Below are 14,654 nucleotides of genomic sequence, written 5' to 3'. Positions count from 1 at the left end.
AGAAAAAGAGCTGCCACTGTGTTCAGTCCTTCTCTATTCCAGACAGAAGTCTTACATGGTTGAAGCGACAGCCTAGATAACATTTTATATTTTGCATTTAAATGTTAGTTCATTTCCCATAGAGCTCCATAGACTTTATGAAGATTTTTCAGGTTTTCCTATCAGGTCAAGTTGATCAATCTCCTTATCTAGTTGTTGAGACAGTTTGGTTACCCACAATATTTAATGATCCTAAAAATACTGTAACAAACCTCTTTAACAAATATTAGTAAAATCAATTGATCAGTCTGTTAGTCTATCCATTTACCTATCCATTGCCTTTCTGAAAAAAATAATTTAAGGAAACTTATTCATTAAATGTTTAAATGAAGCTATGACTATTCCAGGATAAAACTCTACTGTAGTGATCTTAAATCACTCATATCCTGAGTGTGTGATCAAAATCCACACCAACTTGAGGGGAAAGAGTATCATACTTGGGGGATAAAACATAACTTGCTGCTATTTTCCTGTTTTGGAGATACATTATTTTATTGCTGTAGCTGATAGATTAGTTGCTAAATTCTCCTAACAGTGTTTCTGTTGCCCATTAGAAAATCATAACAACAAAAAATTCCTGCAAACAACAACAAAATCCTGAAAACAAGACTGGGGGTAATAGGCAGGGCAGGAAATGGCTGCTTTGCTATATGTGCTTGTTTTAATGTTGATATTTAAATAAATGAACAAATCAAAACACCCCAGAACCACATTGAGTCCTGGCCTGTAGTCAAGAGAGCTAGGCCCCTGTCTGGGACAGTCCACTGGGTCCTTCCACAGATCACGACGTCCCCTGGTCCTTCACCTCTTCTCAGGTAAAATAAAAGAGGAGGTGAAGGGTGGACCACCTTGGATGTCCCTTCTAAACTTTCAGCCTATTTGTAATAAGAGCCTTCTAGCCAGTTATTCAGAGAAGGCAATGGCACCCCACTCCAGTACTCTTGCCTGAAAAATCCCATGGATGGAGGAGCCTGGTAGGCTACAGTCCATGGGGTCGCTAAGAGTCGGACATGACTGAGCGACTTCACTTTCGCTTTTCATGCATTGGAGAAGGAAATAGCAACCCACTCCAGTATTCTTGCCTGGAGAATCCCAGGGACGGGGGAGCCTGGTGGGCTGCCGTCTATGGGGTCACACAGAGTCGGACACGACTGAAGTGACTTAGCAGCAGCAGCAGCAGCCAGTTATTTTTAAAATGATAGTAAATGTTCCAAATCTAAGCCCCAGTATATTGGAACTTCTGCAACTCAAGAATTAGTACTTGGGATTTCTAGTTTGAAGATGGTTAATTATCTCCGTCACTGTATAGAATATACTTATGAGAAAGTGAAAGTCGCTCAGTCATGTCTGAGTCTTTGCAACCCCAAGGATTATACAGTCCATGGACTTCTCTAGGTCAGAATACTTGAGTGGATAGCTGTTCCTTCGCCAGGGGATCTTTCCAATCCAGGGATCAAACCCAGATCTCCCGCATTGCAGGCAGATTCTTTACCAGCCGAGCCACAAGGGAAGCCCAAGAATACTGGAGTGGGTAGCCTATCCCTTCTCCAGGGGATCTTCCCGACCCAGGAAATTGCACTGGGATCTCCTGCATTGCAGGTGGATTCTTTACGAACTGAGCTATCAGGGAAGCCCTATACTCATGAGAGGGGTTGCAGAGAAACCAATCTTAGACCTAGCCTGAACAAACTGGCCTGGTATTGGGAGCTGGGTTTGGTTGGTCTCTTTGCTTCTCCCATAAACTCTAACTAAGCACCTCTCTGCAAAGTCCTGTGGGAGGTGCTGAGAGACGCAGGGAGAGAGCAAGGGATGCAAAAAAAGGAGGACGATTGAGGGGGAGGCAGTGTCCACACAAAGTCTGGCCCTTACAAAGGAGAGACGTCACCACTGTGAAGCAGGAAAAGTGCTGAGAACACTCTCATGGGGTGGGGACACCCCATCCACTCTCCTCACTCCAGAAGCAACAGGTGTCGCCAGTACCTGCCAACAATGACCCATAGGACCGCACCACTCACACACCTGAAAAACCTTGGCTGGTGCTCCACCTTATTTTCTTCTAAGACCCGCCGCCTTTCTCTCTGCAGCTGTTCAATCCTCTGCTTTTGTATTTCAGCTTCTTCTAAGTTCCCTTCTTCTAGAAACCTGAGACATTAAGGGAGAAGATGAAGGAATACAAATGCCAAGGAAATGGAACCATCATTACTACCAGGACTGCACATGTGCAGACCGCATATTCAGAATACCCTCCTATACAAAGAGGACACCTCCCCAACCCTTAAACATCACTCGGGAGTAGTGAGGAATGACACTGTGTTATGAACTGGTGATACAGACAGGGTTCAAAAATTATATCTATACAAAGGAATTTGGGGCAAAATTTCCCTCTCATTCCTGTCTTCAATTCTACCTGTTTCCTTCCTACCCCACCCACCATGGGTAACCCACCGTGACTAGTTTCTTGTGCATCCTTCTAGAGATTTCTTATTCATATATAAACAAACATTAACATATATTCTCACCTCCCTTTTAGAACATAAATGGAAGCAGGCTATATATACTGTGCATACTTTCTTGGTTTGGTTTCTTTTTTCTTGCTTTGTTTTATTTACCAATACATCTTGGAGCTCTTTCTTGGTAGTACATAGATCTCTTCATTTTTTTAATAGATATACAATATTCAGTTATGTGGGTATACCTGAATTTATTTAAACAATTCTCCATTGATAGATATTTGAGGTGGTCTCAATCTTTTTTATGTTACAATCAATGCTGCAGTGAAGGACTGTGTACAATTGCCATTTTGCACATGTGTTAGTTTATCTATAAGGAGATGATTCTAGAATTGGAATTGCTGGGAAAAAGGTGAGTTTGCAATATGTCTATTACTAACTACCCTTTACAGGGATTCCAGCAATTCACATTCCCACCAGCAGTGGTATTGGAATGCCTACTCCCTGTATCCTCAGAGTGCATCAAACCTTTGAGTCTTTGCCATCTGATGGGTAAAGAAATGGTATAACAGCATGGCTTTTAAATTTTTGCATTTCTCTGAGCAAGACTGAGCATCATTTCATATAGTTACGAGATATCTGCACTTCCTAGTTTGTGAACTGTTCATTTTCCTATGTCTATTTTTATTTTTTTTTCCCAAATGGCTTGATCTTGATTTCGAGAACCAATTCATGAAGTAAACTGCTCAGTCAAAAATCTGTTGATTCTGGGTATACATTTTATTTATTTTACCATGAAAAAGGGTGTTGAGGTTTTTAAAATAAAGTGAAATTTTATGTTCCCCCCCCCCTCCCGGTTTTGAGTCTTAAAGAGACAGGCCTCAGGGGAGACATTATGCTTTCCATTTTACAGAAAGGTTAAAAGACTTAGCATACATCATACAGCTTGTCAGCCTCAAACCTAGGATCAGAAGTTAGATTTCAATGCACCAAAATAGTTTAAATTCAAGGGCCAAGGAACTGAATGCTTTTATTCTTTCAAGTACAGAGTAAGTGTATTTTTTATTACTATATGTGATAAAACGCTTTTAAAAAAAACTTAAAAAAAATATATTTAAATAGAAATGGGAATCTACTGGTGAATAAAGGTCATGACACACACTGCTCTAAGCTGGTCTGCTCCTTCCACAAGGTTGCATATAGTCCCCCTAGACTTCTACTCTTGATGACAGAATCTGTCTCTTTTAGGCTCCATTGGTGGCCTAGAAGATGTTACTAAGCCTTTTTATAAAGAGTTTCACATCTCTGGAGGATAAAGACCTGAAAAATATCCTTACCTTTGATCTGGTCTGAATCGAGTGTCGGTAGGTGGTAATACAGACTTTAACAATGGATCCATTTCATTTAATTCTAGTGCAAACTGTGTGAAGCCATAATATTGCTCATAGCCTTTTGGCATGGGATCTAAAAGAAAGAGAGATCGTTCATCTCTAACTTGAATTGCATTCGCATCACATCTTAATTCTTTCACCTTTTTCATCTCAGACCTGCTACAATTTTTCTCTCTCAGCTCTAAACTCTTTCTATTTCTATTAAAACATTCTGGCTTACAAAGAGGTTCTGAATTTTTCTCTATAGATTTTCTTTTCTATAAGTTTCCTTCTGCCTACAAGGCTAAGGCCTTCTTTGTGCAATTCAAATTTGTTAAATATCAAAATGTTTCTATAGAATTTTAAGTTATAAAAAGAATTTGTTACAAAAATAAGCATGCTGATAAAAACTCCAGGTTCATTTTTACTAACAAGACTCTCACTCTAGAGGATCCATTTTTCATTTAAGAGATGTCAGTTTCTTCTGAAACTGTCTAGTACCTAGAATAGTGTTGGACCCATAGCAAGAGGTTATACTTTACTTTCATCTCTGCTCCTCCTTTCCTCAATGTGGGGCCTCTCCAAATTTTACATATTTTAATTTTAAACCATCTCAGGAGAAGCCAGGAATAGAGACGGGATTATACCAGCAGAAAACACTGTCAGCTGGAACCAAAGGGGACAGAGAAAACGGGACTAAATGAAGCAAGGCTGTTGGACTATTGTTATTTTACAGATGGAAGCAGAGAGCTGCCCGGCTGCAAACATGCACCACCTTCAAACAAAGGGAGGGATGACTCTGAGGGTGATTCAGAGACATCAGGCTACCCCTCCCTCCACAGGCCCAGGGGGCAAGGCTGCTTCCACTTCTCAGAGGGCTGGGCCACTATGCAGCTTCAACATGCCCAGTGCCACTACCCAGAACCCTGGGGGTCTTGGGAGCTGGCCAGTGTCCCAGTGCACCCAGAGGGTGGGGCATCAAGCCAAAGAGGAGGTTCCCCAGTCTTAAGACTAATGGCATTTGCCATGCTGGTCCTGGGCTAACTTAAAACCCATCACCGCTTTCGTCTTTCCTCTTTCCCCCTTGGGAATGGGAATGTCTATCCTATGCTCATCCTGTCACTGTATTTTGGAAGCACATTTTGGTTTCACAGGTTCATAGCTGGAGAGGATGAATCACACCTCCAATCTCACCCATGCCTGATTTAGATGATATTTAGATGAGACTCTGGACGTTAGAGTTGATGCAGGAATGAGTTAAGACTTTTGGGGCTGTTGGGGTGGAAAACATACATTTTGCAGGTAAGAAGGATATGATTTTGGGGGCCAGCATGTTAGACTCAATGTTTACGTTCTCTTAAAATTCACATGTTAAAATGCCACCTCCAACATGGCTGTATTTGGAGATGAGGTATCTAAAGAACTGAAGAAGGTATAATGAGGTCAGAAGGGTGGGCCCTCACCTGCAGCCAAGCCACAAGGAAGACTCTGACCAGAATCCAAATTTGCCTGTACCTAGCCTCCGGAACTGTGAGAAAATGAATTTCCGCTGTTTAAACCAGCCAGTCTGTGGTGTTTTGTTATAGCAGCCAAAGCAGATTAATGCAGTCATGCTGCCCTAATTTTAATTCCAGCTAAGAATCAAGCTAAATAGACCTAAATTTATGTCTTGGATAAATCAAATGTAGACTAATATAGTCTACTCTGAGCCTTAGCTCTAGTTGTCCATACATACAAATACAAATGCTTTCCATAAACTTTTCTGCAGACCCATTTTTTGAGGGTTCAGAAGACCATTTTGTCTAATTCTAGTTCTCTGGATCCTAAGCATAAAAATAATAGCAAAGCTTCCTATTGTGCCTTCAAAAGTGCATCCTAGTCTCCCAGTCACCAGAGTGGAGACAGGGTTTTTTTTTCTTGCAGACAGGCAAGGGATGCTCACAACCATAAACAAAGACATAAAGTCAATAAATAACAAGAATAACACAGTGTTCTTTTGTCAACGTACTACTTTAACACCTAGACCAGATGGTAACTCTCATCTGTAATACATTCTTTAAGCAAAGGAGAATGAGTGTTTCACTCATAAAATGTCATGTGTGCCTCTGAACCTTTGAAGCCAGGGAGGTGGCAAGTGGTGCCAATTCATTCTAGCTTCGTGGCAACCTCTCTGACGGTGGAAGATGCGGATACTACCCATTGAAAGAGACATTGTTGGCTGCCCACTCTACAGTCATCTCCCTTTCTTGCTAATGGCTGACTCATCTGTTCAGGTGTCCTTGTACTCTTTCTAGGGGATTAATCTAAGGTCATCGGAATCTCCCCTGCTGACCCAGTGGCACAGGATCAGTTAAGGAATGAATCTGGTTCCACTTCAGGTTGACAAGTTACAAACATATATTTGGCGACTTCCCTGGTGGCACAGTGGATAAGAATCCGCCTGCCAATGCAGGGGACACAGTTTTGATTCCTGATCCGGGAAGATCCAACATGCCTCGGAGCAACTAAGCCCCTGCCCCATAACTACTGAGACTGCTCTAGAGCCTACAAGCTACAACTACTGAAGCCTGCGTGCCCTAGAACCCACACTCTGCAACAAGAGAAGCCACCATGATGAGAAGCAGGCACACCACATCGCCACAACTAGAGAAAGCCCACGCAAAGCAGGAAAGACCCAGCGCAGTCAAAAATAAATAAAATAGTAAATAACTAAATAATTTTTTAAAAAAGAGCAGAGCCTTGCGGGAAACTCTGAATTCAGAAGAGGAAGATGGAGTAACAAGGACCACATTTGGTCTCCCACTTAAACCACCAACAACAAAAAGGAGATAGACAAAATAGAAAGATACATTTGCTGGGGGATACTAGGAAATTCTTCATTCCTGAGAAGAAAAGAGTTACAGCAGAAGAAAGCTCTTCCATCCTGACTTCTCCTCTGCTTAGGGAGCTGTCACATGAGAATATAATATTGAACTGAAACAATCATATTACATCCAGGAGAAGAAATATAACCATCATATTGGGAGTGGCAGGTGGTGGTATTGGTAAAGAGCTCACCTGCCAATGCAAGAGACATAAGAGATGCAGGTTCAATCCCTAGGTTGGGAACATACCCTGGAGAAGGGCATGGCAACCCACTCCAGTATTCTTGCCTGGAGAATCCCATGGACAGAGGAGCCTGGTGGGCTATGGTCCATAGGGTCGTAAAGAGTCAGACACAACTGAATTGACTTAGCACGCACAATGTGTTCTCAATGATCTATGTTCTTGAGACAGGTAAGTTGCCTATGTAATAACCCTGGGGCCACCCCCTCCACACTTGTTGTTAAGTAACAGTACATATCCTAATGGTTTAAGCCACTATTAGAATGGCTTTCCTTTTTAGATTTTCTTTTTATTTTGATCAGCCTAAAGCATCTTAAGGGTACTCTCTAAGAACAATGGTTTTAGAGTATAACCATGACTCAGGAAGATATTTATCAGATGAAAAGATGGGCTAAACTCTTAAAATGTTTTAGGGGACATGTTATGAAGTTTTGGCTTCCTTACCCTTTCTCCCTCCCATCTGCTTAATGCACTTAGCATCTTTCTAGAATTACAGGAGCTATTAGAGTGGCTTATGGTATTGGGAAAATCTAGGGGAGCCCCTAACTCCTGTAGGTCATTCTGCTTTTCCAGTAAGGTTTCCCTATCTCTAGAATGACTTCTTGTACTTCACTAATATTGTTTCTTGTATAGACAAAGGAATGATGTGCGACCACTGATAAGCAATGGCTTTGTTCTGGGATTAAGAACCCAGGGCTTTACCAGCCCAACAGAGGTATTGTTGATAAGCAGGAGGATGAGTCTGAGATATAACTAGGTGAATGACAGAAGAGCCAGTAGCTCTAGCATAGTTCAAAGGGAGGCTGGATATACTGAACGGACGCTGAGGTCCACCCGCATTGGCGGGGTGGGGGGCGGGGGGAGGTTCTGGCCACGCCCTCCCTTGGCTCAGCGATTCTTCTGGCCACGCCCTCCCTTTGCTCCGCCCAGCGACCCCAGGTACTAACTTGCTCTCCAGATGCAGGCGGATGAGGAGGAGCCGCCGCAGTAGATGCTCTCGTGCCATTTGCCAAAGAGCCGATGTACTGCTTTTCCACTCTGGTCAAACACTGTACCTTCAATCTCATGGGCGTTAGTGCTCCAATATTTTGCCTAGTAGTAAAAATAGAGTCATCTGTTAGTGTTTTGGGGTCAATTTATGATGAATGTTAAGAGAAAAAAGGAAGAGGAAAGAAACTCGCAAGAATGATTCCATGCTGCATATGGTTTGTTGGTTCTGGATTAAAAAAAATCATACTTTAAATTATTTAATAAAAATTAAAAGCTAGCCCTTTATTTATAGTTTGTAACTCAACCATCAACATTTGTGTAAGACATAACTGTCTATCTACTTTCACATCATGAACTGCAGGAAGGAAGGGCTCATCCATCAGGTGGGGGTTGAGCCTTAAGCCCCCTCCAGAACAGCTGTTCCCCGCCTGTCACTGTGACCCTATTGCAATTTAAAAGAAATGTAACTCATGTTACTTTTTCTCTCAAGGAACTAGACAATCCTTTGTAAACAACCTTTTTTTTTTTTTTTTCCAAGTTTGTAAACCAATCAACTTTCAGTTTCTACTATTAATTTTTTTTCCCCCAAACCAGATCTGCTCATCTAACTTATAGGAACCTTATGCAATCCACATTCCCACTGAGATGGTCCTGGATGGAGAACAGCTCAGCTAGGCTCAGCCTTGTGGATTTTACACATACAGTACCACATTGCGGTCAGCAGAGGGAGCGCTAACTCCCTAGAGTTGAGTTTTTCAATTTTCCTTCCCTGCCCTAAAAATCTGCAAAAGACCAGAAGGCATTGCTCCATAAATCAAAAAATTCTACTACTGTTTTCAGCCAAAACAGAACCCATATTTGGAAACCAATAAAATAGAGTGAAATTTCCAGGCCATATCTGGTGGACTGGCTTCCCCATTCCAAGTCCAGGATAAAAATGGGAGGAAGGGCAGAGTATCGCAGTACCTCAGAGATTAATCAGAAGTGTAACAGTGAGTTCTCCAGTCATGTAGAAACAAAAGCAAACACTGTCCAGGTTCTTAAGTTTATTCTAAAGCAGAAGTCATATTTTCTCTGTAGAGATATTTGTCAGTAAGTCCAATTACTGGGAAGCCACAGAAACAGGCAGTCATGCTCCACACATGACTGCTGCTTTCAGATCTTTTTCAACACCAGAGGCACATCCAGTGTTCTAATTCTTTTCATCTCTCATGCTATGAAAATATGTCCCCTGGTCCTCAGGTATGGTATACCATACCATTTATGGATGGTATAAATGGGAGTGAAGCACATTTCTTTGGGGAAATTTCTGAGAGCAGGGTAGCTTGCACCTGGATCGATCAATCAATCTATCTATTATCTGTCAATCTCCCAGGTATATATATCCCTTATTCAGGCTTCCTTTGCTTCTTTTTGGAAAGACCTTAGATGAAGTAGTTAAGGCAGGGTCATCTTTGCATGCTGCATTGCTTCAGTCATGTCCAACTCTTTTCAAATCCATGGACTATAGCCTTCCAGGCTCCTCTATCCATGGGATTCTCCAGGCAAGAATATGGGAATGGGTTGCCATGTCCTCCTCCAGGGGATCTTCCCAACCCAGGGATGGAAACTGCATCTCTTACATCTCCTTCATTGGCAGGCTGGTTCTTTACCACCAGAGCCAGCTTATTTTATGCCAAATCACTACTAATTCTATCTACAACCCAGTTTGACCTACAGAATATAATAAAGACCCCAAGCCATCTCTTCATAATGCCCGCCATCTCTTCATAATGCCCCCCAGCTGCTGCAGGTGGTACAGAGAGGTACTGTGCAAAATTCCAGTTAGAACCTAATCTCTTGGCTTATGATTTTGACCTTAATTAGATGCAAATACTCCTTGAGGAGGGTAACCCTTTAAGGCCACTTGGTATATGTGGATTTTTACAGGCAAGAGGGAATTTCAGGAGGGAGAGAAGGTTGGGAAACGGGCTGAAATCAAGGCAGATGGAAAGTTGGATAGGTAAGCAGATGATTCCAGGCTCTTTGACGAGGAAAAGCTGTTCACTCATCCTTGAATGTGCACAAGACTCTGCTGTGTGCTAGGCAAAACTGCCAGGCGTCGGCCACAGCAGTGGACAAGACAGATTAGGCTTCTGCTTTTCTGGAGTCAGGAAGAGCAAGGAGGGTATGGGGAGCAGAAAATAAGCAAGTTAAAGCAACAGCGAGCAAGCTACCTGTAGGTGGTAATAAACACTCTGAAGAAAACACGATATGAAAGAGGGTGACTAACAAGGCTGATGGAAGGATCTGGAGAGAGGACCTGAAGCAGAAGGAAGTGGAGAGAAAGAAGGACAGTACAGCTAGAGGACGGTGAGGAAGGAAGGGGATGAGGGGTGGCAGGAGTCGAGGTTGGAGAGAAAAAAGGGTGTGTGTGTATGTGTATGATGAGGGTGGGGAATGCAGACTATACTGGGTCTCATGGACCATTGTAAGGATGTAAGCTTTTGTTCTGAGAAAGATGGGAATTGTCAGAGGATTTTGGTCAAATATGATGTGACTTTCATTTTTTAAACTGTGCTAAAACATACATAATACTTACTGTTTCAACCATTTTTAAATATAAAATTGAGTGGCACTATGTACATTCACAAAGTTGCATAATGATTGCCTTATGTATCCCCAGAACTCTTCATCTTCCCAAACTGATACTCTGTGCCCATTAAATAATGACTCCCTATTCCTTCTTCCCAGTCCCCAGTAATCACCATCCTACTTTCTGTCTTTATGAATCTGGTGCTCCAGGTATCTCATTTAAATGGAATCATTTTTGTCCTTTTGTGTCTGACTTATTTCACTTAGCATAGTGTCTCCCAGGCTCATCCATACTGTATCATGATGACTTATGTTTCAACGGGGTCCCTCTGGCTGACTCACTAGGGAGAGACCATAGAGGAGTAAAGGAAGGAAGGAGGCTGGGAGGGACTGTGACCCTGGTCCAGGTGAGAGGGGTAAGGCTGGGACCAGGGGGCCCTGGCACAAAAGTGAAGGTGAAAAATTCCCCAAGACACCCTGTGCCCTGAGGCCCAGTCCTGCCAAGGCCTGTCTGGGGCCACAGCTCACAGGCACCGAGGTCACCTTTATAAAATTCACTTTGCAGTAGCAGGAATCATCATTCAGGTTCTTGATGACAATCTCTCCATAGTGCTCGATCCACCTCTGCCCGCTTAAGATGTTGTGGATGCAAGAGGTCACTTTGTTCCACTCAAAATGATCTCCAAAACTAAAGGGGAAAAAGGGAAAGTTACAGCTCCCAGAGGAGTCAGCAGCAAATGCAAACAAGCATTTCAAAAACAAGTCCTGTAATGAATTTCTTACACCTTCATTTATAGAGCTAACACCAAGAAAGCCATGCTGGGTGGTCTAAGAGCCTTCACCTTCCTCCCCACGGGTGAGATGGGGGGCAGCAGTCAGACCCTGGAGCTACAGAGGCTCCACTGGAAGTGGGGGGTCTCCTGAAACAACCCACTCCGCCCTTTGACAGAGGAGGAAACTGAACCAGATTGAGGGGTGTCTAAAGTCACCAAACTATGAAAGGAGAGTGACAAGGGGAGGGTGGAGAGGTTGTCCACAGTGTGCTCCGTCTACACACACACACACACACACACACACGCATATGTATACACAGGCAGACACATGCACTATGTATTTATGTATATACATATGTGGGTACATATATGTAGGCACGTATGTATACAGGAAGACTTTGATCTATTGTAGTTTTTACAGATTGAAGGTTTGGGGCAATTCTGTGTAGAGCAAGTCTATTAACAGCATTTTTCCAACAGCATTTCCTCACTTCATGTCTCTGAAGTATATATAATATGTAACTTTCATAAGCAATGGGAAGCCAAAAAAATTCATATTGTAATATTTACTTTATTGCAGTGGTCTAAAACCAAATCTGCAATGTCTCTGAGGTGTGCCTGTACACACACATACATATATATTTTATATATAAATCTTAAGACACAATATCTTAAATCTTTTACAATGAGAAAGTATTCCACGTATGACTTACAGAATGAAATAATAATTATGAGGATAATGGTATTAAGACCAAACCAAACACTTCATGGCACATACTATGTGCCGAGTATTATCTTTTTTTTAATTATTTTAATTGGAGGCTAATTACTTTAGAATATTGTGGTGGTTTTTGCCATACATTGACATGAATCATGTGACTATTTTTAAGTGTTATTTCAAGTGCTTTCCATATCTGTTTAATCATCATAACAGTCTTATGAAGTAGATGGTTTATTATCCCTATTTCACAGATGAGGGAACTGGTGATCAGAAAGGTTAAGTACCTGCCCAAGGATTTGCAATTAGTAAGTAGCAATGTGAGCATATGAGTTCCAGCTCCAGAGACCATAACCATTACCACTTTGCTTTATGAGTAAGTATCAACAATCCCTGAAAGATCAAAGTCATGGCTTTCTTTAAAAACATTTTTGACAGTGAGGCAGAACAACAATGTTAAAGAAAAATTATCATTCCTAATTGCGTTAGAAAGTAGAAATGAAATTTTTAAAAACTCTATTCAGGGAACTTTGGTGTCCAGGAAGTATTTCCATTAGAGAGAATAAAAATGTGAGGCTGTCAAAATGAGGAACATTTGAAGCTACTGTCAAACATATTAAAAGAAAAACCCACACACTCAGCACCACGGGGGATAATGGGCATCCTGTTTCCAAACCCTGACCCTAAATTCTATAAAGTTCCTAATCAGAGAAGGAGAACTTACACTGGCAGAGTCACATGGGTTGTGCCAATGGGAACGATTTCCATGGATTTGCCCCAGAATTTGTTTTTCCATCTCACATCTGAAATGAAATAATACTGAATGTTACATATTTAGCAGGAGAGCTAGGTAGATCAAAGGTTTCTTAGGCTGGATAAATGATTAATCACAATATAGGATAATCTCTTCATAATAAAATTTATCATTATTCAATATAAATAGCAAATGAGTACCTGGAACAGAATTAGAGAAACTAAAACTACAAAGTATCACCGCCCCCCACCCCCTAGAAGAACTCCAAGTATGAAAGGCATACAGAAGTGAAAAGAAGTAAAGCCCCCATGAGGGGCTATCACTGAGTATGTTGAAATAAAGTGAAATGGAACCAGAGAAGAAGAATGACCACCATGCTTGGAGAAGAGGCTTGTCGGGCCTCTTAAGGCCCTGAAAGGGCAACCTAAACTGTGGTTTGGAAGAATAGAAAGGAGTTCACCTGGCAGAGAAAAGGCCATTTAAGGCAGAAGGCATGAGAGATGTGAGAGAACAGGGTGTGGTTCTGTTCTGTGGGTCTCAGGTTGTTTAGAGAGAAGAGTAGAAATACAGCTTGAGTACAAAAAACAGCAGGCTTGATAAGCTTGGCTTCTTAAATCGCTGATTTGGGTGCACTGGGGGAAACAAGGTGTTTGTTCAGACAGAGAACTGATGTGATTAGATACAGACTTTGCCAAGATAATTGGCAGCAATGTGGAAAACGGAACAAAAGCAGGTGAGATGAGAAGCGGGTGATCTGTATTTGCTCAAAGGATCAATGAGGATGAAGTGAACCAGGACAGTGGTAGTGGAGGCAGTGGAAGGGAGTGGTCCCAGAACCATTAAGGAAACAAAAATAGAACTTGGTGACATTATTATCTGCAGGCTGTGACAGACAGGGAGAATTTGTGGATGATTTCAGATTTCTACAGCATGCATGAGCGGTGGTGCCATCAGGGAGACAGGGAATAGAAAAAGAAGAGCAGAGATGGATGACCCCTCTGGCTGCCAGGGGAGCCAGAGCACAATACACAGACCACAGGGGAGCAAAGGTGAATGCATGGAGGCCAGCAGCGGGGCAAGGCCTGGTCTAGGAGAGAGATGGGCTGGGACCAGGGAGGCCCTGAGCACATACTGCAGGATTCTATTTATATGACGTGTCCAGAACAGGCATACCTATAGGGACAGAAAGATCAGTGGTTGCATCAGGATGGAAGAGGTTGACAGAAATTGGAAGGTAGGGGGACAGGGGCAGGAGGGTGTGGTGGTGGGGAGCCATTAAAAGGTGGGTACTGGCTGAAGAAGTTTCTTTTTGGAGTGATGAAAATGTTCCAAAGTTCCTGTAGTGATGATTGGACAACTATGTGAACATACTAAAAACCACTGATTTGTACCTTTAATTAGGTGAGTTGTACAGTATATATCTCAGCAAGTTGTTACCCCCCAAAAGATAATTGGTTGTTTAAAGCAAAGTAGTAATAATGTATGACAGGGTTTATAACATATATACGTAAGATGCTTGTCCACAATAGGAAAGGTTGGGGAAGGGGGAATAGAAGGACATTTTTTAAAGTTTCTTTTGCTATAGGTTAAGCAGCAAATTAACACCTGAAAAGAGACTGTGATATGTTAAAGATACATGAATCCTAAAGCAACAACTAAAAAAATGGAACAAAGACATATAGCTAATAAAGCAACAAAAAATATACAATGGAATCACATATAACAATACAAAAGGTAAAAAAAAAAAAAGAGAGAGAGAGAAAAGAGGGAACAAAAAAATGGTGCAACAGGCAGAAAACAAACAAGAGACCAGATCTAAACCCAACTATGTCGATAATCACAAGATCCCCTGGAGGAGGGCATGGCAAACCACTCCAGTAT

General features: G+C 42.0%; 1 protein-coding gene across 3 annotated transcripts in view; it reads right to left on the bottom strand.

The window, feature by feature from the left end:
• OSBPL3 (oxysterol binding protein like 3) overlaps positions 1 to 14,654 on the bottom strand; it is a 196,488-nt gene that overhangs the window by 8,264 nt on the left and 173,570 nt on the right. For all 3 annotated transcript variants that reach the window (XM_043463374.1, XM_043463376.1, XM_043463375.1), the window contains 5 exons: positions 12,744 to 12,822; positions 11,072 to 11,216; positions 7,912 to 8,056; positions 3,827 to 3,953; positions 2,059 to 2,181 (listed from right to left, as the gene is read on the bottom strand). In XM_043463374.1, the coding sequence (XP_043319309.1) occupies positions 2,059 to 2,181; positions 3,827 to 3,953; positions 7,912 to 8,056; positions 11,072 to 11,216; positions 12,744 to 12,822 (619 nt within the window). The remainder of the gene's footprint in view (positions 1 to 2,058; positions 2,182 to 3,826; positions 3,954 to 7,911; positions 8,057 to 11,071; positions 11,217 to 12,743; positions 12,823 to 14,654) is intronic.

The sequence above is a fragment of the Cervus canadensis genome, chromosome 3 (genome assembly GCF_019320065.1).
Source record: "Cervus canadensis isolate Bull #8, Minnesota chromosome 3, ASM1932006v1, whole genome shotgun sequence".
NCBI lineage: Eukaryota > Metazoa > Chordata > Mammalia > Artiodactyla > Cervidae > Cervus > Cervus canadensis.
The sequence above is the reverse complement of the archived record's forward strand: the minus strand, read 5'-3'. Positions and strand labels throughout refer to the sequence as shown.